Raw genomic sequence first — 27841 nt, forward strand, 5'->3', positions numbered from 1 at the left:
AAATATCTTTTTGATTTAGTTTCAGTAGTGACAAGTTTGAGCAGAGGACAAATATTCCCAAACTTCCTGAAAATGCAATATGAGAATTAACTGCACAGATACTGGAAATGTGTACCTTGGATATTATACAGTTTGCGCATACACAAAATTTGTGAAAAAAATAAATATTTGTCAAGACATTTCCAACTCTGACTTTGATCCAATTCTGTAGAAAGGCCCATATATACACTTTAAGAGCAGTAGTGTTGCCTACATACTGGCTTTTGTATGAAGCTGCGAAGTAAAGACCAAGAGACTCTAGTATCTCTTCAGCAGGATGATTTATTAAGAACATACTGTTTGCACGTCATCAGTTCTAACTAAAGGCCAGCACACACACGTCACCTCTCATGGGCTCATGTCGGCAGCAGTTTCTGGTGAGAGTAAGAACTTGGATGTTCAGTGAACAAAAATACTAAATACGAGCACGTAAATCAAGACGGCACAGAGAGAAGGCTGTTCTAATGCTACAAGCATTCCAGTATGCAAATGCTTTCATAACAACATGTGCCACTTAAAATAAAATTTCTCAACATAACTGGTTTTCAGAATCGTAAGCAAGCACTGCTTGTTTTACGTTTTGCATATCTTTGCATATCTCGTATATTCTTGTTTCGGATTCTCTTGGGAATGACGACTATAGACTATTGATAGCTGCTCATATAGACGCATCCAAGATATTCATGTCTTTCTTTCTTCAGTCGTAAAGAAGTTGTTTTTGAGGAAACATATCAGGATTTCTCTTCATATAAAGGACTTGTATGGTGCCCCCAAGTCTGTACTTCCAGAATGCAGTTTAAACACAGCTTCACAACTCTTATCTAGTTTTCATCTCCAACAGCAAAATCGCCCTACATCGCTGCAGAAGTACCGACCCAGTGTTTACAAAGTGAACATACAAAGAAGATCAAACGCCCTTTACAAAAAAAGGTAAAACGGCATTGTAGGATGATTTTGAAGTTAAAGACAAAAACGAGATGGGAGTTTTCCAACATACCCTAACTGTATTGGCCAGGATCACACAGACTACACATGTGCATCGCAGAGACGAGACAAGACGAGTATTTGAGTTTTAAAAAGTATGTAAATTGTCATTTTGCTTCAAAAGTTTCACTAGATAAGACCCTTCTTCCTTGACTGGGATCATTTAAAGGCCTTTGAAGCTGCATTTAAACTGTATTTTGGAAGCTCAAACTTGATTTCTTTACGATCTTGGATGACATGGGGGTGAGTAGGGGAGAGCAGGGCACAACCTAACACTTTTTGAATTTCGCGGTTTATGTAAATCCACGTGGGGTTCAGAGTACAATTTTTTTTATCCACGTTATTTTCACACTTGTCTAGTACAAATATATCGCTTTGTTTCATATTTACAGTGTATACGTTTTTCGTTATTTGCCTCAAAAGAAAGTAAGTGAAACGTGACAACATGCCCCGTAGGTGGGGTACATTGTAACATCTGAGGGGCACGTTGTAACATGACCATATGACAGCTTAAAATGTTATCTGATCGAATGAAAAAAATATACACAACAAACTAAAATATTTTGTCAGTAAAATACATGAGTTAACTTTTTCAAATGAAGTAATGACGTTTTTAAAAAAAATAAAAATGATCTAATTTTGGAGTTTGAAAATTAACACATTGCAACAATGCTTTGAACGGCTCTGATCGCAACACACAGCTGTGCAGTAGTTCAAAACAATGTGGACAGATAGATGAAACACATTTAGACATTCAGAAGAACACTCCACTCCTCCACACACAGCTCTCATAGAACACCACACACATAACCCTGCTGAAAAAACCAGCATATGCTGGTTAGGTATGTTTTGGTGCTGGGATGCTGGTTTTAGCTGGTTTATGCTGGTCCTTTGCTGGTTTACGCTGGTCCCTTGCTGGTTTATGCTGGTCCTTAGCTGGTTAATGCTGGTCCTTTGCTGGTTTATGCTGGTCATGTTGCTGGTCAAGGACCAGCATAAACCAGCAAAGGACCAGCATTAACCAGCAACATGACCAGCATAAACCAGCAAAAACCAGCAAGGGACCAGCATAAACCAGCAAAGGACCAGCATAAACCAGCTAAAACCAGCATCCCAGCACCAAAACATACCTAACCAGCATATGCTGGTTTTTTCAGCAGGGAAACCAGCCAAAATGCTTTACATTACTTGAAATAATAACTTCTGAACATTAAACATTGATTGTCAGCCTTTATTCATCTGTTTCTTGAGGTATCCTATCAAAATCCTTAGAAGTAAATTGTGTAAACTGCACCGCTAGTGTCACAGAATAGCAGAGTTTAATAACAGCGGGGAATATTGTAACACAGTGTTACATCTTTCCCCATCTGTGCGACTGGAGTTTAAAACAGGTTAGTGTCTTCTGCTTGTTTGCGAAGCATTAATAAACCATCTAAACTGATAAATAACAAATTGGAGATTAAAATAGCAGATTTGTCTAATTTTAAATGAATATTTAAAACTGAAATGAAAAATTTACTTCAGCCAGAAATGTACTTTTACTATGGTAAAATAAATATTCAGCGATATCTTCAAAAGGCTTTTGAATTCTGGCGCTCTTTTTTTCTCTGCATAGTGTTGCTATGGCAACTAGTAAACACCGTAAATTTGGTTATGCTAGCATGTGTGGAAATATTTAAACCACGCATGTTACAATTAACCCCGCGTTAGGTTGTGCCCCGCTCACCCCTATCTGTACATTTTTGTTCTGGAAGTGGAACTAATCCTTTAAGGGAAGCATGCAGAACAATACGTTTTATAGGCATTTAGTTGGCAGTCCTTAAAGGAAAGTTCAATTACAGAACAAAAATTTACAGGTCACCTCCTTGTCATTCAAGATGTTCATGTCTGTCTTTCTTCAGTTGTAAAAAAAATTGTTTTTTGAAGAAAACATTTCAGGAATGTTCTCCATATAGTGGACTTCTCTGGTGCCCGTGAGTTTAAACTTCCAAAATGCAGTTTAAAGGCAGCTTCAAAGGACTCTAAATAATCCCAGCCGAGGAAGAAGGGTCTTTTTTGGGTGAAATGATCGGTTAATTTCTGGAAAAAAAAAAAAAAAATACCATTTATGTACTTTTTAACCTCAAATGCTTGTCTTGTGTAGCTCTGCGTGAACTTTTGTGTATTCCGGTTTGTTAGGGTATATCGAAAAACTCCCATCTCATTTTCTTCTTTAAAGCCCCACTAAGTAACTTTTTTTACCTTAAAATAATGTTTCCGAACTCATGTCAGTGGTTCATCAACTCATAACAGGGTGAAACGGCACTTTCGTATTCGCTTTGCGACCCTCTATCAGCCATAACAGCACTATGTAAGTTTGGGTCGTCGGGTCGCGGTTTTGTAGTTCAAATGAGACTACAAATGCGACTTGCTTTACGGCAGGCTTCACAAAAGGTTTTCATGCTTTTACAAAGTCATACAACATACTCTACCTTGTCACTGGACATCGTTATTTCCAAAGCTGGTCCTGGATAGCCTCCAAACAAATAACGTGCATGTGACGCAACAGTAGGCTAAATTATTTACGACAGCGGTAATGGACAGTTCCGCTTCCAACCTGTAGAGGGAGCGTTGAGGGAAAAGTTACTTAGTGGGCCTTTAACTTCAAAATCGCCCCGCATTGCTGTTTTACCTTTTTTTTTTTTTGTAAAGGGTATTTGACCCTCCTTGCATGAGAAAATGTGATGGGAGTTTTTCGACATACCCTACCCTAAGGCAAGCATTTGAGGTTAAAAAATATATAAATTGTCACTAGATATGCTTCTTCCTCAGCTGGGATTGTTTAAGAGTCCTTTGAAGCTGCATTTAAACTGCATTTTGGAAGTTCAAACTCGCAGGCACCATAGAAGTCCACTATATGGAGAAAAATCATAAAATGTTTGCCTCAAAAAAACAAAAAAAAAACAAATGCAGTACAGTGCGTTTTATTGGCATTTAGTTGGCAGTCCTTAAAGTAAAGTTCAATTCCAGAACAAAAATTTACAGGTCACCTCCTTGTCATTCAAGATGTTCATGTCTTTCTTTCTACAGTTGTGAAAAAATTGTTTTTTGAAGAAAACATTTCAGGAATGTTCTCCATATAGTGGACTTCTATGGTGCCTGTGAGAATGTCTTTACAACTGAAGAAAGACAAACATCTTGCATGACAAGGGAGTAAAATATCTGAAAATGTTTGTTCTGAAAGTGAACTTCTATAAAGGTTGTGCTCATAAACGCAGACTCAGAGGTGACAACATAACCACAGCATTTGTATTCCCACAGTCCTAGTAACTCATATAATGCTAATTTAAACCACCAGTGTATTCGCCTATGTTGTTAAGAGTTTAAAAGACTAATAGCTCTTTAAAAAAATAAAAAAATAATTTACTGTGTGTAAACTCATATCATCTTTTTTTTTTTTTTGATGACACAGAAAACCATGTGGCTTAAAAGTGGAAGCACTAAATGACCATGAAACCAAAATAAAATCCCTCGTGTGGGATCCTGAGTTTTGTTGTTTGTTGGGTTTTTATTGTTAACTGATCACATGCCTGTGTCAAGATTTGCGACTCCAGCAAGTGACATACCATAGAGTCACATTTCTTTGTAAACTCTTGACTAAACTTAAAAAAAAAAAAAAAAAAGTGTATGTGCTAAATTTCTCAGAAAGTCTTCCTGTTACCTCGAGCAACATTGACTGCTTGTAACTGCAAAATGGGGTTGTGGATGAAACACTGTCAACCGATTCTAGTCTTTTCTCTCGCACATTTTAACTCCTTTTAGAGCTTTATCTACCAATCCACTATTGCCATTGTACTCTCCTCGATGTAAAAAATACAGGATGACTTTCATCTAATTGCTTAGACCTTGTTGGACCTTGAGGTGGCATCACACTAGCCAACTTTTTAGCTGTAAATGTTACTTGCATGATCACTAAGCACGCAGAGGGCAGTCAGTGAAGTTGTCATGTCTCTAGATCTAGCAATTCAACACCCAGCTAAAATAATTTGCAGTCCAAATGGAGAACAACTGTTTTGTTAGAAAATATGAGAGGCAGTTGTTGGGTTTAAACCTTTCTGTCAGACTATAATTTCATAGCACGACTATCTGCTCTGTCACATTTAGCATTAGGGTGGCAAAAGGGTGGAAAATTTCCTGTACGTTTCCAGGACTTTCCAGAAACTTTCCATGGAAAGATAAAGTGGGGAATATTGGAAGTATTCCAAATTTTGGATTCTACAGGAATTAAAGATACATTTGAAGTAAATGTATCGTATCATATATATATATATATATATATATATATATATATATGAAAAAAAAAAAGCTTGTAGAAACATTAATGCAATACCATGCATAGATATAAATGATAAGCTGAACAACTGAATATTCTGGAATGGTAAAAATAGTTTACAACTGATGCTGGACAATTATATAGGCTGTTAACATGCTGCAGATGCATTACAGTTTTGTTTCTAACGCTATAAGCAGGTGAAGACTGAAACTTAAAATAGCCTCCATTTCTGTACATACTGTACGGTGATGCCAGTTACACTCCGTACAAAGAATAATCTATCAGTGCGAAATGTTATGAGGCAAAAAAAGAACCTATATGGTATAAGAACAAAATGTATTTCATAACAACAGTTCCTGTGTAAATAGTCCATTGAACAGAACAGCCTTAAACAATGTCTAATGTAGAGTTGAGAGCCAGAGTTCTTTCTAAATGATCATGAGTCCCTTGTTTGTCCTGGACAGTTAAACTGCCTGCTGTTCCTTCAGGTCCCACAAATTCTTTGGTTTCCAGCATTTTTGTGTATTTGAAGCCTATCCAAAAATGATATGAACCCTATCCAAAAAGATATGATTTTGAGATCTATCTTTTCACACCGAGAACAACTGAGGGACTTATATGCAGCTATTACAGAAGGCTCAAATGCTCACGGATGCTCCAGAATGAAAGCTTTTTTTAATTGAAGATCAGGATCAAAATCATAGTCATTGTTGGAAATGGTTTAAATACACAAATGCTGGGAAACTAAAGAATCTCTAGGACCTGAAGGATTTTTCTGAAGAACAGCAGGCAGTTTAACTGTTCAGGACAAACAAGAGACTCATGAACAATATCACTAAACAAAAAAAAAAAATAAAAAATAAAAAAAATAAAACAACTGTGGATGATTCAGGTAATTACACAATATTAAGAAGGGGGGGGGAGGGGGTGTAAACTTTTGAACAGGGTCATTTTTATAAATTCAACTATTATTATCACATCTTATATGTGAAATGTTTTATTCAGGTCAGTACTAAATGAACAATAACTTGCTTTTGGTTTGATCCCTCTTATTTTGGTAAAATAATTAACATTTTGCAGATTTTAAACTTGACCTCAACTGTAGATGCTCCGACTGTAACCAGAAGGAACATCTGCCTCCATAGGCACAAGTTATTGAATGCTCTACACATAGGCAGCAGAAAGTGTCAAACAAATAGCACTCCCTTATGCAGTGTGCATGGACACAGTTCATTCCACTTTATTTTTAACAAGAGCAGGCATGGCCATGGCGTCCAGTGCCAGCCACTTCCACTTATTTTAGCTGTACAGAAACGGTCTGCTATGCTGCATGATGTTGTAAACTGGTCCAGATTGCAGCATCAAGCACCATTTAACTGGTACCTGCTATCATGCCTGAAGTGGCCATCCAGGTGGACCCCTTTAAATTTGGGCTGCCAAATTATTACTCCACTTGTTGATAAACTTGGGAATGAAAAGATTCATAATCTGGCAGGCAGTTGTTTTTCAGCATTTTCAATGCAGACTGCTGATTGGCCATTGCATTCATAAGATCAACAGAAACATGTGATTGGTTATAATGCTCAACGGCACAAAAAGTGTGATCTGATGCAACGTGCAGATCTAAATGTCAGTTGCAAACTGACACTTCATTAATTTTCACACTGCATTTTAATTGCGATAGCTGTAATTGATGCAGCGGCAAGTTTTACCTGTTTTTCTTGAATTCGTGGCCCACTTTTGTTAATTTTGCCACAACACTGGTGAAAAAACAGCTAAAACCAGCCTAGGCTGGTTGGCCGGTTTTAGCTGGTCATAGCTGGACAGCCACTTTTTCAGGCTGGGAAACCACCACCTAAAACCACCCTGGCCAGGCTGGGAGTACAGCTAAAACCAGCTACTTCCAGCCAACCAGCCTAGGCTTGTTTTAGCTGTTTTTTTTTTTTGTTTGTTTGTTTTTTTTCTCAGCAGGGAAGCCACCATTTATTTTTAACTCTGCTGTTTTCCCCACATCAATCAGTCCCCACTTCCAAATAATAAAATGGTAATCAAGACAAAATCAAGATTTTTATAGAGTGATGCAATATTTAATAAAAGAGCGTAATCCATATTGCTGTCTGTATTCATTTTAATTTATAGGCTTTTTTATTTGTATGTGATGTAATGTTTGCTTACGTTTAGTATGTCATTTGTTATTTATCTGTATATTCTTTTTGAAACACAATTTTTATGTGTGTAATAAAGTATAAATTGTAAGTGTTGTGTGGACCCCAGGAAGACTAACAATGCTTTAGGGCATAACTAATGGGGATCCAAATAAATAAACAATAAGCAATAAACTCTTGGACTGAAAATGAGCTCCACTCCAGCCCTGTTTGCTATCAAATTATAATAATGTATTATTGTAATCCTAAACATGCTTCTGTTGTAATGCATGTTGTTTTACCATGTTTTCCTATGGCGGTGAATAAAACTGAAGTTTTTCACATTCACAGGACATTGCTAGGGGAAATTTCTAAATTGAAAAATATAGATAAAGTCATTATAATATTTTAATATTGCCATTCTAACGGCATAATAACAATAATCCCAAAAGCCTAAAAACGCATAACACAAATATTCCATATTTAGCTATATTTATACATTATATTGTTTATTAATACTTTTTTAGTATTGCATGAATTAGATGTGACCCTGGACCACAAAACCTAAAAGAGTGCGAAAAAATCGAAATACTGAGAAAATCACCCTTTAATTTGTCCAAATGAAATTCTTAGCAATTCATATTACTAACCAAAAAATAAGTTTTTATATATTTATGGTAGGAAATGTACAAAATATCTTCATGGAACATGATCTTTACTTAATATCCTAATGATTTTTGTCATAAAAGAAATCATTTTGACCCATGAAATGTATTGTTTGCTATTGCTACAAATATACCCCTGCTACTTAGGACTGGTTTTGTGCTCCAGGGTCACATATTAGATATGTATATATCACCTGTTTCCGTTTCATACCATCAATTTAATATATAATTCAGGGATTGCCTTCTCTGTGCAGGATACATATTTTATTGCTTTTAGGCAGCATATGATGAATAGGCTTGTTTTGATTTAATTATTTTTGTGTAATAGCAGCTTTTGATCTATATCAGCTTCATGTTTTGAATGATACTTCTGATATCTGTCAGTTTAATGCCATTTCTTTGTCATTTCCCTTGAACAGCTAATATTTAGATCTCGTAGTGTTGTTGTAGAAATATTGTTGCAGTGAGCTTTCCGTCTTTTCTGTTTTGAAGGCTTCAGGTGCATATGCTGAATGGAGCCCTTCTAGCTCTTCTCTTCCCAGTAGTCAACACTCGACTGGTGAGTATATTCTTTTATGTCACTTTTAAGTTCAGCGCTCGTGTTTGTGTTCAACACCTAATGAGGCTAGAACGTGTATGTTTTGTTTTCTAAACCTACTTTTCTTCTCCCATCACAGCTTCCATTTGAGAAGGAGATCTATTATATTCAGCACTCCATGCTGTATCTCGTGCCAGTCTACCTCTTTAGAAAAGGAGGTGAGTTTCTGAAGTTTGGTCAAACAGTCGTAGAGCTGGTGTTTTTACCACACTTCGTCATATCCGCTGTTGTCCACGTGCACCACAATGTAATTTTAGCTTCCCTGTGACACATTTCAGTTGAAAAGTGAGCTGTAGTACTGTTGAAATCCATTGTGTTATTTATAGAGCTCATCCAACTGTTGTGAAATGACTTACTTTGACGTCAAAAGGACGCTTCACATGCCCACAGTAAAGTATATGTCAGTAGAGCAATTGAACTCTGAGAGAAATGAAACCTTAAACCCATAGTGTCATCTAATGTTCAGAAAGGATTACTACAGCTACACTTGATATGGCCTTAAGTAGAGTACAGGGAGTACAAAATGTGTCTTTGTAAAGGGGGCAACGTTCTTAGGTGTGTGTATCACTGCAAAAAAAAAAATGTCTTAGTATTTTGCCTTGTTTTCCAGGACATACTGTATATCTAAACATTCTTGAATCTAGATACATTTACTTGAAGCAAAACGACCTGTTTTCTAGGGATGCACTGAAAAAAATTTAAACACTGGGCCGAAGACTGATTACTGAACATGTTTTTTCCTATATTTTTTTCACCATTGCATAAATTAAATAGCCAAAATGTGCTTTTTACAGTTTTGTCTTGCTTTAAAAAAAATCAATAACAAAACAATTTAAAAATACTTACTTGATACTGAACATTTTTAACATTCTAGTAGACATTATAGCCTACCAACAAATTAAATTTAACTTAAAATGAATAAGTTAGTAAAATAATATTCTTTGGCCATTTTTAAGACCCCCTTCTTGAATCGGGCATGTGTTTTTAATGCACAAATAAATGCAGCCTTGCTGAGCAAAGGAGAATGTTATAATAAATGTATTAATAGAACTGTTCTAATGATTGCTATTTATTTTTGTGTTTTTTATTTAACAAGAACAACAGTAAAATTACAATGCAACATTTATGAATGTTGGCTTTTATTTTGGCAGAAGATATCAGTATTAATTTTTGCTGACGGCAGCAGATTTATGAATAATTCTCATCATGTTTTTTTAGTGGAGATTTATTTATTTATTTTCGGCCGAATAATTTCTGTTATCAAACATCCATTTCTGAAAAATGGATCAAAATATTGTTAGGTTTTAATGAGCTTTTTTTTTCTGGATTCAAGAATGTTTAGATATTTATACTGGAAATCAAGGCAAAAACAGTAGTTAAAAAAATGTAAAATAATATATAGATATATGGTTTGTTCGGATTAAACAAGATTTGGTCAAGATACAACAATAAAATCTACAGTCTGATGGTGCACAACAAAACAAAAAAATCGAAATACTGGGAAAATCGCTTTTAAAGTTTGTCTAAATGAAGTTCTTAGCAATGCATATTGCTAATAATTAAGTTTTGATATATTTTTAGTAGGACATTTACAATACATCTTCATGGAACATTATCTTTACTTAATATCCTAATGATTTTGGGCATAAAAGAAAAAAAATATTATTTTATTTATTTATTTTTGCTTTTTTGCCATACTACTTAAGACTGGTTTTGTAGTCCAAGTCTCAAGCCAATAATACATAAAGAAATTCCCTTTAATTGTGCATTCACTGCTAAATTTAACATTTAAAAAAAGAAAATACGTTTACAGGATGGTGATTCACCATTTAACATATTACTAAGTCACTAACTCAATTTAGTTGTAAAAAGCATTTTTATAGTAAAATCACATAAAGGTGTGAAGTATCATTTGATTCGTGCTAAATATAAAAAGGTAACATATTAAAAATATTACATAAAATATTTAGTTAAATGGAATAAGTAATCAGATTCATAATAGCAATAGATTTAGTTCAGATTTAGTGATTCACCTCAGTCATCAACAGGTTATGATGAATAATGTATATGCTTCAGATGGGAATAATATATAATTCTCTACAGCATCACTGGGCTAGCATTGCAGCTCTGTCAGAGATTTATAACTTCACTTTTCACAAGAAAATAAAGCAGTGTTTGTTACTATCTTATCCCATCTTACCCTACAATTCTCAAGTTTTGTTTGGTTTATTATATTTTTGAAACCTGCTTGTAATGTTTATCCAGGTGCATTGTCTTGCCCCCATTGTAAGCGCTTTCCTGTAATCACAGTTTTGTTTGTTTTTTTGAAGGACAAGTTGAAATTTTGTGGGGTAACAGATGTAGCTTAACCTCAACTGAACCCAGAATATTTCTGTAAAACAAATGCTGCAGCATCCAGATTAACATACTTTGTTGACTTAGAAAGATCTGGGCTCCACATGCATCTTTAAAGACTGTGATGTGTCTCGTTTTGTCAGGTGTGTATAAGCCAGAGCCGCTCGGAGACATGTGGTGGGCACTGCTGTCCACGGGCATCCTCTTCCTCTACCACTTTGTGTTCCTCCAGAGCCTTGGAATGGTATGACAATCAAACATTATTTGAAATATTAATACACAATACACACACTGCATGCTTTCCACTAATTTGAAGTGAAAACAGTTGACAATATTCTACTATATTCCTCTGCTTTGACGTCTTAATCGCATTGTGTGTTTAATTCAGTTAGAACAACATGCAGTGCAAATTCTATGGGCTTTTTTTTTTCTAAAATTACAGTTTTCGTAGGAGTTAAGTAATATATAGATAGAAGCCTATTTCTGCCACTGAATTTTGAAAAAAAAAAAAAAAAAGGTATTTAACTCACTTTTGACTCAATTGTTAGTTTATATCTTTCAATTTACTTTTTTCTCAAAATTGCGAGATATAAACTTGTAGTAACTCCAGACTTTGTAACTTGCAATTGCGAGATAATATCTCAATTCTGACTGAATTTTAGGATATATGCCTGGTTTTAGGAACCGGGCTAATGGTGCGTTCACACCGGACGCGACTTGCGCGGAAAAAACGCGCTATTCGCGCGTAGTTGAACGCTTGAACATTTGAGTTTATTCGCGTGGTAAAATTCGCGCCATTCGCGCGTGACATTTTCTTCACAACAGACGCGAATTCGCGTCAAGGGAGGGGCTTCTGCCACTCGTCAGCGGGAAAGTAGTTGTAAAATAGGTGAATGAGCTCAATTTGCCAGGTTTAGCTTGCTTGTAGTCTCAATATGTATGTATATGTAGGTCAAATTGAGTAAAGAGCGTTTTTTAAAACTAACCAGATTGTCCGACCTCTTCACTCACTTTATTCCTAGCAAGATCCTTTTTATTCCTGTTTCTACAAAAGTCCAAAGATGCATCGTACAGCTCCGAGGAACCACAGACAGCAACGGTGATTTTGTCCGCCATTGTTGTTTCGGATTTCTGCCTCCGTCACTACTAGAGCAAGCTCCTGATTGGTTAACGCGGCGCGGATTTTCGCCAAAGTTCAGATTTTTGAACTCGCGCGGCATTCGCTTGAAACGCTCAATGCGCGCCGCGTCATTCGCGCTATTCGCGCGTTTCGCGCCGCCTCATTCGCGCGTTTCGCGCCGCAGGATGGCTATTCGCGTCTTTGCATTGACTTAACATGTAAATCACTCGCGCTTGCCGCTTCATTCGCGTCCGGTGTGAACGCACCTTTAGACTAAACCAGGATTAGGCCATAGTTCAATTAGGAAATTTAAGTAGCTTTTCTAATATTATCATAGAGAATGTGCATCTGAAACAGCCCAGGCATGCATTTTAGTCTAGGACTAGGCTCAAACCTTGTCAATTAAACCAGGGGTTAAACTCGCAATTGTGAGAAATACAGCCAAAATTGCAAGATATAAGCTTTCTCACAATTGCGAGTTAACATCTCACAGTTCTGTGGAAAAACATAATCTCAGAATTGTGATATAACACAATTGGGAGATATACTTCCAGTTTCACAGACAAGGCTTAAGCTTAGTCCTAGACTACAATGTAAGTCTGAGCTGTTTCAACTAAAAGAAACTTGCACTGATTGATCTTAAAATATGTCAGTGCCCTTGTTTTGTCTCAAGATGCACACCAGTACTGTTTTTTTTAAAGGCATGTTTTTAAAAAATACTCAAATGTCATAAAGTATGGCCTGATCCTGGCTTAGTCTAAACAATGTCTGTGAAACCAGGCCATAAACTGGCATGTCTTGTCTTGTTTTTTTTTTTCTTTTCTTGCAATTATGAGTTTGTCTTGCAATCCTTTTTTTTTCTTTTTTTTTTGCAAGTATGTTTAGGTCTCACAATTATCAATTTTTGCAATTGCTGGTTGTTTTTATAAAAGGCAATTCTAAGTTATAAAGTCCATATCTCACAATACTGACTTTTCAGTTGAGATAAGATCACAGTTATGTTATGAAGTCCATATCTTGCAATTTTTTAACTCTGTACCTTGCAATTGTGAGCTCTTATCTCAATTTTGACTTTTTTCTCAGAATTGTGAGTTTATCAAAAAAAATGGTGAGATCTAAACTAGCAATTGCGAGTTACAATGTCAGATATGCGAGAAATAAACAATTCTGAGAAATAGTCAAAATTGCGAGATATGGACTTTATAACTCTCAATTGCGAGTTTATTGTGAATTTTTTTTTTCTCGTAATTTCTTTTTTTTTTTTTTTTCTCACGCTTGAGTATGACATAGGTATGGAAGCCCGTTTCCGCCAGGTCAGAAAAAAAATCCATGCCTTAAAAAGTCGAAATTATGACATACTTAAGTCATAATTACGAGAAAAGTTGAAATTATGACTTTAAAAGTCATAATTATGAGATACAAAGTCGAAATTATGAGATAAAAAGTCGAAATTATGACTTAAGTTTCAAAAGAAATCAGTTGTAAAATGTTTAACTTGTCTTAGTGGAAAGGAGAGTGATAATTAAAAAAAAACACATATAGTATTCAGATTATTTAATATAAACTATAAGTGTACAGGCAAGCGGGAGAACCCGGAATATGAACGCAAGGCGCTGAAATATATATATATATATTATATAATATATTAAACTGTATACAAGATTTTGACCTTTTGCATTTTCATTCATTTCACTCTTTTTTTTTTTTTTTTACCATTAAGCCACCCCCAATTTATTAAAAAGGTGTGTACTGAGCTTGGTCCTCCGAACTGTTTTAAGCCAAGGTAATTCGTTCTGGAATGTCCCGTTTATCATTAGAACACTCCTGGAAACGGAACTTCAAAGGCGTATATGGCGAATCATTTGATTCAAAACGGAAGGCGTCAAGTGATCAATGTGATTTAATCTCGTAATTATGATTTAAGTAAGTCACAATTTCGACTTTGTATCTCATAATTTCGACTTTTTAAGGCATGGATTTTTTTCTGACTTGGCGGAAACGGGCTTCCATACATAGGCCTGCTTTCACCGACATGGTTTATACTAAGCAAGGATTAGGCCATACTTCAATTATGACATTTTAAGTAGTTTTTATAAACATTCCTCAGAAAAAAGCATTACTGGTGTGTATCTTGAGACAAAACAAGGGCACGGACATATTTTAAGATCAATCAGTGAAAAGTTTCTTTCAGTTGAAATGGCATTTTAGTTTTGAACTAGGCTTAAGCTGTGTCTGTGAAACCGGAAGTGTCTCACAATTCTGACTTGTGTTTAGATCACAATTCTGAGATTCTTTTTTTCCCTCAGAATTGTGAGAAAGCTTGTATCTTGCCATTTTGGCTTTATTTCTTAGAATTGTGAGTTTAACCCCTGGTTTCGTAGACATGGCTTAAGCCTAGTCCTTGACTAAAATGCATGCCTGGGCTGTATTCAACCATTAACTCATCTTAAAACATATCCGATTCATAGTGTCAACTCAAGATGCACACCAGTAATGTTTTTATCTATGGCAATTTTATAAAAGGTACTTAAATGTCCTAATTGAACTATGAGCTAATCCTGGTTTAGTCTAAGCCCTGTTCCTGAAACCACACCTGTATCATACAATTCTGAGAAAAAAGTCAGAATTGAGACATAAACTTGCAATTATGATGTTTTCCTCAGAATTGAGATGCAATTAAGTCATAATTGGAAGAAATAAACACAATTCTGAGAAATAGTAAAAAAATTGTGAGATATAAACTTGCAATTGCAAGTTACAATGTCAGAATTATGAGAAATTAACAATCTTGAGAAATAGTTAAAATTGCGAGATATGGAGTTTATAACTCGAAATTGCGAGTTTATGTCTCACAATTAGTCAGAATTGCAAGAAAAAAGGTAATTGCAAGAATTGATCTGTGCGAGTTTCTTTCAATTGAAACAGCTCTATATTTTAGGGACTAGTCTTAAGCCTTGTCTGTGAAATCGGAAGCATATCACACAATTCTTACTTTGTAACTCGCATTTGTGTTTATATCATAATTGTGAGATGTGAACTCTCAATTGTGAGAAAGCTTATATCTTGCTTATATCTGGCTTTATTTCTCACAAATGTCTATGGTTTCATAGATGAGACTTAAGCCTAGTCCTAGACTTAAATACATGCCTGGGCAAAAATAATAAAATTAAAATATGTCCGATTCATAGTTTCGTCTCAAGATGCACACCAGTAATGTTTTTATCTAAAGCAATTTTATAAAAGCTACTTAAATGTATTAACTGAACTAGGCCTAATCCTGGTTTAGTCTAAGCCCTGTTCCTGAAACCAGGTATAGCAACTCAAGTCTGAGGAAAAAAAGAATTACGAGAAAAAAAATCACAATTGCCTCGTTTTATTTTTTATTCAGTGGTATGTATATGATGTTGGAATATTATTCTAACCAACGGTTAATCATAAGGTAATAACTTAAAATTGATGCTGTTTAATTCGCAAACCTAACAAGTTGCGCGAGTTTGATATTATCCTGTGCGGTTTTCCGTAGCTCGTCAATGAACTATAGCTCTTTGTAGTAAACACTACTGAAAAGCACACTTCTGAAAGCACACACGTGATGGAGATGTACTACTGATTACAGAACCGGCTTACTGACAGGATGTGCATGTGATATCAAATGCGATTTATCGTGCAGCCCTAGTTAGGATTAAGGGATCTAAACTATGGTCGTGCAGCATAAGGCATTAAAGGATAACTGCCAAATAATTGCCAAAATGCAACCTGGGCTGTTTTTTTTTTTTTTTACTGTAAACGAGACAAACATATATCTAAAAGCATAATTACGACAAACGAGCCGTTTTTGAGATTGACCGTGATTTCGTTTTGCGGTCAATGGCCGGTGAATGGGAATACTAGGGGCATAACTTTGAGCGCATCAAAATCAATATTTTTCCAACACTAAGAAGGCTCGACACACCATGAAACTTTGCTCGAAGCATTGAGAACACTGTTTGTGTACACAGAGTTTACTAAAAAGAAAGGTTTTGAACAACTCACTTTCACTGTTTGAGTTTCCGCTCGCGGCCGTCTTGCCAGTCAAGAGATGTCGATCTTCGAATGCGAGGATGGATAGCTCCTAAAGCATATTTCCATATAAATGCACGGCTAATTCGTTGTTTTGTCGCAAGTGAAAAACAATATTAACCTTCTAGTTTTAAAAAGAGCCTCATACAAGCCTAATATTTCGTCCTATGGAGTCCATTCATTCGCATTCGGAGATCGACACTTCTTGACTGGCAAGACGGCCGCGAGCGGAAACACAAACAGTGAAAGTGAGTTGTTCAAAACCTTTCTTTTTAGTAAACTCTGTGTACACAATGTTCTCAATGCTGGAGTTCATGTGTAGAGACCCAGGCGATACTTCGAGCAAAGTTTCATGGTGTGTCGAGCCTTCTTAGTGTTGGAAAAATATCGATTTTGATGCGCTCAAAGTTATGCCCCTAGTATTCCCATTCACTGGCCATTGACCACAAAACGAAATCACGGTCAATCTCAAAAACGGCTTGTTTGTCGTAATTATGCTTTTAGATATGTTTGTCTCGTTTACAGTAAAAAAAAAAAAAAACAGCCCAGGTTGCATTTTAGCAATAGTTATCCTTTAATGTATGCTAGCAGATATTCTAGTAATATGCATGCTAATAAACTAGTGAATAGTGAGAATTGGTTCCTAAAGTGTTATAGTTTTGTTTCACATGTGCATGTTTTGTTTACTTATTGTGGCCCTCTGCTAACTTTTTTTGCTTCCCACCAGCTGACAGAAGTGAATTTGAACAACATGCTGTGTCCCGCTGTCTCTGACCCCTTCTATGGACCATGGTACCGCGTGTGGGCGTTGGGCCACCAGACCGCCCTGACGTTAGTGCACGGCAAGGCTCTGACCATGCTCTCGCAGCACACTGCTTCCACGTGCCACTATTTACTGGATATAGCACGTCTACGCAACAAGAAGTTGGACTAGAGTTTTTATCACCAGTCTTACATGGACAAAACCTCAACTGGAACTTGTCCAGCATCCTAGGAAAAGAAAAGTGTAGTACATAGATATATACAACTTTAACACCTTTTTGAGTTTGTTGTTTGGTCCAAACCTGGTTTCTCAAAAGCTGGATCATTAGATTGTAGAGAAAGACTGTTTTAACGCCATAGGAGCAGGACTCAAACAACATAAACCTTGCCTTGTTTTTATTTTAGTTTTAACATTTAGCAAAATGAAGATTCGTTGAACTCATATGGAACAGATGTAACCTTTCTTCTCAAGTTGCCTTCTTTAGTTACATTCAACAAGGGGCCAGTTTATCTTCTCGTTTTCTGAATAGCTGATGCGCGGTTATAAACGCTGCATTTCTTCATGCCTTGCTCGCTGGTGAGGCAGGTTTAAAGGAGAAGGTCCCTTCCAGAACAAAAATTTACAGATAATTTACTCACCCCCTTGTCATCCAAGATGTTCAAGTCTTTCTTTCTTCAGTCATAAATAAATTATTTTTTGAGGAAAACATTTTAGGATTTTCTCCATATAGTGGACTTTTATGGTGCCCCAAAATTTGAACTTCCACAGTGCAGTTTAAATGCAGCTACAAAGGGCTCTAAACAATCCCAGACAAAGAGGAAGAGTCTTAACTAGCGAAACGACTGATTCGTTTTCAAAAAAATCTACTTTTAACCTCAAATGCCTGTCTTGTCTAGCTCTGCGTGAACTCTGTGTATTCCAGTTCAAGACAGTTACACAAGCATTTGAGGTTAAAAAGTATATAAATTGTACATTTTATTTAAAAAAAATAATTGTTTTGCTATATAAGACTCTTCTTTCTCAGCTGGGATCGTTTAGAGCTCTTTGCAGCTGAATTTAAACTGCATTTTGGACATTCAGACTCGGGGGCACCATAGAAGTCCACTATGTAAAGATAAATCCTGTAATGTTTTCCTCAATTTTATTTTATTTTTTTTTACAACTGAAGAAGAAAGACATGAACATCTTGGATGACAAAGTGGTATCTGTAAATTTTTGTTCTGGAAGTGAACTACTTTTTTAATAGTTTGTCTCAAAATGACATTTTGTTAATATCGTAGACCTGTTGTGGAAGCATAAATGTAGTGGTACTGTACGTCTAGGAGATATTCCAGAGTATTTCCAGCTCTCTTTCTTTGATATTGGTATGTAAATAGTCATGGCTCTAACTTTTCAAGCTGTGGTCATGTCCACCAAACATTTTATGTTGGTTTAGTGATACCATTTGCTATTTGATCAAGTATACACACTGTACTGATCGTATAATCCATGGGAAATTACACTGTTCTATCACAGCAAATTGGTTGTTTGTAGGTGGGTGAATGACCATTTTAAGGGTTATTTTTCTGTTTCTATTTTTTTTATTAACTGATAGTTATCCTTCAGATGTTTCCGTTTTTAACATTGAGCTAAACCCAATTGTCTAAAAATGGGTAAATATGTACAAAAACACTCAAAAAAAGTCAAATGAAGGGAAAAACAAGTTCCATTACCAACCGCAGTAGGGTTGCATTGAAACTGCTCTGTTCAAGTGTATTCAGTTGATTTGCATGTCAAGCCCAGAAACTATGATTTGTTGAAGAGTTTGCGGCTGTTACGTTCATGTGAATTATGGATCACTCATTTCAATGTATGTAACTTGACTGAAAGGGAACCGGTTTGTGTTGGTGTCATTTTTGTAAATATGTTTTTATGGTCTATAATAAAGGTCTTCTCCAACATGTTGAGTCAAAAGGTGTCAAAGATGTCCATAAAGACGCCCAGTGCTTGTTCTTTCAGAATTTATTTTTATTGGATAAATGATTTAAAAGGTAATAACAATAATGTTTAAAACTACATTATCATTGCCACAGCCATAGCTCACATACCCACATATAACCCATCTATTTGCCTCCCCTCCCCCCCAACACGTTTTTTTTTTTTTTTGTGTAGATTTTGTCATTTTTTTTGGAGCCATACTACCATATTCATAATAAATGCCCATTTCAAGTCTCATCACACTAACAGCAATTCAGAGGGGTAAAGGATCTAGTTCTACAGGGGAGTTGTTTTTCTCTGTTTGTTTGATTTTTTTTTTCTTCGTCAAGTCATTACTTTAACAATTTCAAGTTCTGAAAGGAATAAGGAATCCAAACTCAAAACAGAAACATAAAGTGGGCATGTGGGGCTACACCAGGCAACCCCGGTGCCCGCAATGACAACACTGCAAGCTGTCAGTCATCGAAGGGCACGTCCAAAACTCATCTTCTCAAAGTTCCGGAACATAGAAAACCACTAAAATAATTTAGAAACTAGGTCCAAAATATTTTTTTTGAAAAGAATTAACTCGATATACAAAAACAGTCATTGTGTTTACTTTTTTGACATTTTTTTTACACTTTTTTTTCTTCTTTTTTTTTTTACAAAAAAAGTTCTCAAACAAATTTATTGTAGTTCTTACATTTTTTTTTTTATCATCATCATCATCATCATCATTATTATTAGTTATACTTTTAAATTTTTTTTACCCCCCATATCTATCAGTGCGATTGTATGCCAGTGCAGCTACTGGGTCCAGAGTAAAGAAAAGAGGCTTTTTATTTGACTTTTTTTCTTTTTCTTCTTTAAATGGCATTTAAAAATAAGGATTAACTCATCTTTTGTATAAAGTATAACTGCTGGTCTTAGGAAAAAAACATTAAGAAACCCATAAATCTAAGAGGCACGCTATGGGGTTTTCTTCTTTTACAAAAATATATAATAATAACAACAATGATGAAAACAAAATAAAAAAAAAGTGCAACCTAGTATATTACGGTCGTTGACACCATGCAAGGTCTCAAAGACAGCTACAATGAAAATTCATTGAACTTAGGTAGCTAAAAACCTAAAACAATATTAGAAATTGTACAAAAGAAAAACAAAATACACAGAAACAGAAGACATTTCTCTTGCAGGGAAGGTTTTTGGAAGGACAGGAAGGCAGGTCTGTAGAGCAGCATTTGGACATGGCTGGAGGCATCTTTGGTTCGGTTGAACACACAAAGGTAACATGAGCCAAACGACTTCCGCGGGTTCAACGGCGAGCTCGTCCGTAGGTGTTACAACCCAACGTTTATGCCTAAAATGAGCATTAGCTATACACACCAAACACTAATCCCAGTTGCGCCGTTACCGATGACAGAAACTCGAGACAGCGAGAAAAATGCTAGGACAGGTACTGAGAGTTTCTACAGTGTTCGAATGTGCCTGGGATTGCTAATGTCCTCAAAGTGCATGTTCAAACTACTCTAGGAATCATGGAAATGCTTCGTTCCAATTGCAGTCATTTTTCACAACGGAAAACGTACAGACAGAACCAAAAACGAATGAACCGATTATATTCGTAAACTCAGCACATCGAAACATCGTTATCGCTGTAGTTTTGGCCATGTTCAGGCGACGGACTCCGGCTAGTTAAGCCGGCCGTCGTTCAAGAATGGCAATGTACACGAACGCGACGAGCGAGACTCCAGGGTAATTGCGTATTGCGTAAATGTGCGCGTCTATAACGGATGAGATGTTAAGCGTATGCCCGAATCCCCCAGGCCATGAGGGAAAGATGGGGATAGACTCGTCACTACTTGTCCTTTCAAACCTGCAGGAGATTGTGTTACACTGGTAGGAAAAAAACACCTGTAAAACAGATCTGCATATATTGAGGATAATAATAAAGTCTGATATGATCGATGAGTCCGCATGACCAGTCACATTTACTGCGACCACCCCCCCGACGTGAGGTCCGATAGCACCATTTTATATAGTCTCTTGTTTGTTTTTTTCTTCTCACATCTATATAGCAGTGAAACAAGCATGCCATGTTTAACAGGAGGCCTCCTATTCATGCAACAAATGTATTGCAAAGGTCAATACATCAGGTTTCAAATGCAAAGAGTCGGTTTTGCAGCAGAAAAAAAATGTTCAGTTTGTGCTGTTTTACTGGACCGGCGAACGAAGCCCTGAGCGTACGCCTAGAAACACAATAACCGGGTTGAAAACTGAGACTGAAAACGAATATTTAAAGGGTTGTTAAAAACCAAGAGCCACTTTGTCACTTTTCATGGGTTTAGATCAAAGAGATGAAAAACAGTCACTTAAAGGAGTAGTTCACTTTCAGAACTAGATAATGTACTCACCCTCTTGTCATCCAAGATGTTCATGTCTTTTTCTTCAGTTCTAAAATTATAAAAACTTTTCAGGATTTCTCTCCACATAATGGACTTTCTATGGTGCCCCCAAGTTTGAACTTCCAAAATGTAGCTTCAAAGGGCTCTAAACGATCACAGCCGAGGAAAGAAGGGTCTTATCTAGCAAAATGAGTGTAGTACTCTGTGTATTCCAGTTCAAGACAGTTAGGGTAAGTTTTCTCATCCAACTTCAAAACCTACATCGCTGTTTTACCTTTTTTTGTAAAGGGTGTTTGATCTTATTTGCATGTTCACTTTGTAAACACTGGGTTGGGAGTTTTTCAACATACCCTAACTGGAATACACAGATTTCCCGCAGAGCTAGGCAAGACGAGCGCTTGAGATTAAAAAGTACATACATTTTAAATGGTTTTAGAAAATAACCGATTGTTTCGCTAGATAAGCTTCTTTTAGAGCCCTTTGAAGCTGCATTTAAACTGCATTTTGGAAGTTCAAACTCAGAGGCACCATCAAAGTCCATTATATGGAGAGAAATCCTGAAATGTTTTCCTCAAAAAAAAAAAAAAATCATCTCTTCTTTAAGACTGAAGAAAAAAAGACATGAGCATCTTGGATGAAAAGGGGGTGAGTACATTATCCGTACATTTTTGTTCTGAAATTGAACTACTCCTTTAAACACTGCCAAAAACTTGTTTGTGTTGTGAAATGTCAGTCTCAAGGTAGTTGAACTCTCAGGGCAACATTTGCTGGTCCACGTCATAACCATTTTTAAGGCAAAACAACTGAAATCAGGTTTTTTGTTTTTTTTACATTTTAAGTGAGCTGGACAATGACTGTGGATGGAACCCCAAAAGCCCTTAACATTTTGCATATGAAAACAAAAGACAACCTCCCCCATATTATTTTCCTTTCTGAAGGCGTTGAAAAGAGAGTCCGCTGCTTCTATAGACAATATGACACGTGATATTCAGTCTACCTCCTGGTCTTTGAAAAAAAAATAACACTGCTATCGTTGTGAGCAAGAGTACAAATCGTCAACTATGAAAAAGCCATAGTTTAAAAACCTCCCTGGTGCGACGCGACGACATTAATCAAACAAGCTTCACCGCGAGATCTGCAAGTTACGTTCGTATGGAGGTGTAAACATTGTCGCCATGCGAGACAGAAATGGACATATTCATCCGTAAGACCAGATCATTAAAAACGAAACGAAACCGAAGCATCCTCCTGAGAGCGAAGATTCCCTTGCCAGGTAAACAGACCAGGAGTGAAATGAATTAAAAACAGCCATTCAGAGCAACCACCCTGCCACAGCATGCATTAAAAAGAGTATGGCTTTTTTTAGCTTGTCCCTGTCATTTGACCTTGGTCTCTCGCAAAGGTTTTCCTCTCTGTGTGACAAAATAGGAGCGATACGAAACAAATTCAGACTGACTTGTCTCTCTAGACTGACTAGAAAAGCTTCATCCACTTATGTACAGACTTACACTTTCAATCAAACACTAATACGACATCAACATGAGAAACAAAAGAGACACGTGGTCGTGGATTAATACGCTTTTTCGTGTTATCCAAGTAAATTCAGTTCAAATCAATTCCATTAATGCTAAAAGCAACAGGCTTTTACATCATGGGGGAAATATTCTGGTGTGCCCAAAAGCTAATTTAAGGTAGTGGTTTCAATCTAAGAATTTGAGGAAAAAACAAAAACCAAAAACAAGACTTGACTAGTTCTTCCTTGCCACACTGCATAACCCCTACACTGCACAACAATGCTCACGATAAAACGAAGGGAAACAAAAAATCAGCACTCACGAGGAACTGCACAGAGAGGAAAGAGAATCCCTTAAACCCTGTGGTTGCTTATATGATATAATAAGAAACAATAAAAGAGGAAACAAAAAAAACTGCGTACGTCACTAAAGCGGAGCATACATAAAATCTGAGCAGAAGCATAACTAGCCCATCATTTAATATGACTTATTTCCATCCACAGACTGAGAAACCTGATTTTAGGAAATTTGTTGAAATAAAATAATAATAAAAAAAAAAAACTTAGTACTTGTTTATTTGCTTAAAAAAGGGAAGGGTTGATATATATATAATATATATATGCTGCAAAAACTAAATTAATACAAAGAATAAAAATGACAAAATAAATGAACTGTATTTTTTCGCTGTATAATCACCTAATGCTTATTTGCCACCCGCTGCCATGCCTCCAACCGACTGTCGACATGGCAACGGAAACTATCATCATAAAATGGTACAGTAGTACAGATAGCTAGACCACGAGGGGGCGGGCTCTCCCGGGAAGATGTCCGCCGAGAGGTCCAGTGACTGGTCATGCGGCTCGCTGTCAGGAATAATGGTTGTACGGAGGGAGAGGGTGCCCGATGCCATTCTGGTAGTGATGATGCTGGCGGTGGGCGATGTATTCTGCGTAGCTCATGGTCATCTTTTCACTACGGTACCTAAAACAAAGGTGAAAAAGAAGGGAAGCATTAGGGATGCACCGAAATGAAAATTCTTGGCTGAAGCTGAACAAAATTACACAACACTGAACACGGTTTTACATTTTTCCCTTATGTATTTTGCCAATTTTTTCACCATTGCATAAATTAAATAGCCATTTTTTGCTTTTTACAGTTTTGTCTTGCTTTTCAAAGAAGAAAAAAAAATGTAAAATTTAAAAAAAATTAACACTGAACATTTTTAATATTCTAGATAACATTATAGCCTATCAACAAATTAAATTAAACTTAAAATGAATAAATTTGTAAAATAATATTCTTTGGACGTTATTAAGACCCCCTTCTTAAATTAGGCATATGTTTTTAATGTACAAATAAATGCAGCCTTGCTGATCAAAGGAGAATGTTATAATAAATGTAAGAATAGAGCTGTTGTAATGATTGTTATAGGTCGACCGATATATCGGTTTTGTTGATTGGCGGAAATATCTGTCATTGGCAAAAATCCATGACGATAGTTTTCCAGGTTGGGTCCATTGCTAGAGCCCTGAGAAGGTCCTCATTATACAGCATTTTACTTGTGCAGCTCTTAAAATGGGTCATAAAATGCCTTAAATTGGTATTTAAAAATTCTGCAGATACACTGTAAATAGTGAAATAAAATTTCATGAAAACACTCATGAAAACATTTTTGATTGACATTTAGACTTCTATCTGATTTTCTATACTAAAGAAAAAAGTCTTTTTTATTTGGGCTAGTTAAATGAATTTTCGGGCTCCCAAAATCTTAAGAGCACCTGCCCGAATGGCTACCTATCTTTAGCTTGGCTGTTGATCTAATGGTAACGCTTTAAAATATGAGTCTGTCTGTAACATTATGATTAATAAAAGCTGTAGAATAGAAATATTGTTCCTTGTTAGTGTTAATTAAAAAAAAAAAGTTTTGTTAACAATAATGAACTATGAACTTACTGTAATGATCAATGTATAATTAATATTAATATTTTTTATTGATTTACAAAATATGGTTCAGTAGGTTACTTTTTTATTTAAATAGTAGAGCACTAAATATTTTCCATTCAGTAGAAATTTGAAAAGCTATCGGCCGATTAATCGGTATCGGCCAGTGTGGTCCAGCCTAACTATCGGTAAAATCCAATATCGGTCTACCTCTAATGATTGTTATTATTTTTGTGCTACTTTATTTTATTTTACAGAACAACAGTAAAATTACAATTTATGAATGTTGACTTATTTTGGCGGAAACCTGCAAGAAAACCTCAGTACTACTTTTTGCTGACAGCAGCAGATGATTGAATGATTCTCATTACTCTGTTTCAGTGCTGACTTTCCTCTGCGCTTTGGATTTTAAACCATGGCTAAGGAGCTTGTGCAGTGCTGTCAGAACACAATTTGTTTGTGGAATAGACAACATAACGTTCTGTAATTTATTTACTTAGTTTAAGGCGATTTCAATCATCATACAGTAAACAGCAACAACCAGCCCTTTCTCTCCTCATGGAAGACATGCGATGCGATACTAAACAGTCTCTCGCTGCTGATGCTTGTAATGATTTTTCTGTCTTTCTCTGACAATTTTAAATGCTTCCACACTGCTGACATGTTTGCTGCATTAGTGTGCACCTCTATTTGATCGCCTCATGTCATTGTTCGCAATAATTTATTCAGACTTTTCACTTATTCGGTGCATCCCTAGTTCCCACACTGTAAAAATCACCAGATTTAACTTAAAAACCTAAGTTCAGCAGCTGCCTTAATTTTTTAAGTTAAATCAGCTTAAAACTACAAGTCATTTTAATTTATTACAATAAAAATGAGTTGATTTAACTTGTGAGTTTAACCCCCGGTTTCACAGACAAGGCTTAAGCCTAGTCCTAGACTAAAATGTAAGTCTGAGCTGTTTCAACTAAAAGAAACTTGCACTGCCTGATCTTAAAATATATCAGTGCCTTTGTTTTGTCTCAAGATGTTTTTTCTAAGCACGTTTATAAAAATTGCATAAAATGTCCTAATTGAACTATAGGCTAATCCTGGCTTAGTCTAAACCATGTCAAGTTTTTAAGTTGAAACTGGTTAAAACTTTTAACAGTGAACAGGTACGTTTTTGTTATGAGATAAGGTAAGCCAAATTCCTAATAAAGTTCTTATTTACATATTTTTGTGTTTCTATTGTCAGGCAATGTGACCTATTAACGATATATGTTCATGTTCATGTCATGTTCAATTTGATGCTCTGCACTGCTAAAATCAAGATTTATAAACAAGATGTAATTTGACAAAACCACTATACTTGTATATTAAAGACAATGGCTGTGTTGTGATTTCAGTTATATTTACATATGAAATAACGAGTGAACATTGAATCAAATCAACAGAATGTCTGTCTTATCTATTTGTCTGTTTGTTAATCACCAAAAAAATTGGCCAAATATCTTTAAATATCCCCAAAATAGCTTCTAAATAGCCTAAAATATTAGTAAGAGTCACAGCAACAACAAAAACATCACCGAATTCGGTGACAAAATCCCTAAACCGACAATGCTGCAGCTAACGTAAGTGTTATGATGAAGCAGAGAATGAATTTGATCTACAAATAAAGTAGGAAGATGACGTACTTTGAAATCAACACCTGTTATGGTGTTTATTTGTCATTTTAGAGTTGGAACTGTGTTATACCCAGTTGAAAAAGCATCTGCTAAGTGACTACAATGCAGACATCGCTGCCTTTTACATTCAAGAGTTTTAAACTCCGTTCTCGTTTGATCAAAGGAGTCTCTTGACCTGTTGACACGGTTTCAAAAAGAAAACCTTAAAAGCAGTTTTACAAAGTAGCCACAAATTGCCTGTTTTTTTTTTTCAACGGTTATCAATAGCCAGAAGAGAAATGGCACTGAAAGTGGCACTGCTTGCCAAACTCCTTCACTGTAACCGTATTGTGCAAAAATGTATCTTTCTAAGGCTTTAAATAAATGTGTACGATGGAAAGATCACAACTAAAGCTTGCTGCTCATAACATCCTGTGTTAAATGTACTAAAGCTAGTCTTGAAGTGTTGGGGGTAACACATTACAATTACCATTATCAGATTACTTTTTTTAAATAACTGTAAATTAAAAAGTAATGTGCTACTTTACTAAAGAAGTAACTTTTGCAAATACGTAATGCCAGTTCCTTTGTTTTCCCATGTATTGACTGACATCTATCCTGTTGCCATGTTGAGAGAAATCATGAGTAGGTGCAGAGGCGTTGTGTGAACGTTACTAGTTTTACACTAAACGTCAACATGCATTTACTCATCTCACTTGCACAAAACAGATTGAGTATTCCTTAAAATGAATAAAAAATGTGATGCAAACCTGCAATAATTAAATGTGTTAACACAAATATCCTATGTATTTGAGCCCATTTTTATTAATGTCTTACTGCTGACCTTCGATGATCCAATTCAGCCATACTAACAAGCAGAAATAACATTTGTGTTTCTTTCTCTTTTTTCTAATTTCTGAAGCGTTGAGCTTTCTTTACCCGAGTCCTATTCCTCATGCGACCCAGAAAGATTTGTTTGAGCTGTGCCCTCTATTGTACAGATGTGAATTTACATTTCCTTTAGCCTGAGGCTTATTCGTTTCACTTTTGGTGTGAAAAGGCTTCTACATTTGCCAAAAATATATATTATTAGAGTAACACAATGCTGTAATGCATTACTTTTAAAAGTAACTTTCTCCAAGACTGCAGTCTTGTGCCATCGGACACAAGTACTAAAAGATTCATCCGCTTATAAATAGCCTGTGATGTTCAGAAAAGGCAATTCTCTCACCTGGTCAATTTAATAGTCTTCCTGAAGTCATTTGTGATGGGAGCTTTGTAACCTCCCTTTCGAAGTAAGGAATCTATGGTCTGAATGTGGTCCCATCCTGTGGAGA

At 36.0% G+C, this 27841-nt stretch overlaps 2 protein-coding genes across 2 annotated transcripts in view; one reads left to right on the forward strand and one right to left on the reverse strand.

The window, feature by feature from the left end:
- The window catches only part of LOC141292505 (transmembrane protein 164), a 36846-nt gene extending 17867 nt beyond the window's left edge, over nt 1–18979 (forward strand). Inside the window, exons 3-6 of the mRNA XM_073824527.1 lie at nt 8637–8703; nt 8822–8900; nt 11241–11341; nt 17004–18979. Of these exons, the coding sequence (XP_073680628.1) occupies nt 8637–8703; nt 8822–8900; nt 11241–11341; nt 17004–17210 (454 nt within the window). The 3' untranslated portion in view covers nt 17211–18979. The remainder of the gene's footprint in view (nt 1–8636; nt 8704–8821; nt 8901–11240; nt 11342–17003) is intronic.
- A 46-nt stretch (nt 18980–19025) lies between these two features.
- Nucleotides 19026–27841, reverse strand: part of ammecr1 (AMMECR nuclear protein 1) — a 33126-nt gene continuing 24310 nt past the window's right edge. Inside the window, exons 5-6 of the mRNA XM_073824359.1 lie at nt 27736–27832; nt 19026–23898 (exon numbers count right to left, since the gene is read on the reverse strand). Of these exons, the coding sequence (XP_073680460.1) occupies nt 23784–23898; nt 27736–27832 (212 nt within the window). The 3' untranslated portion in view covers nt 19026–23783. The remainder of the gene's footprint in view (nt 23899–27735; nt 27833–27841) is intronic.

Source organism: Garra rufa, chromosome 19 (genome assembly GCF_049309525.1).
Source record: "Garra rufa chromosome 19, GarRuf1.0, whole genome shotgun sequence".
NCBI lineage: Eukaryota > Metazoa > Chordata > Actinopteri > Cypriniformes > Cyprinidae > Garra > Garra rufa.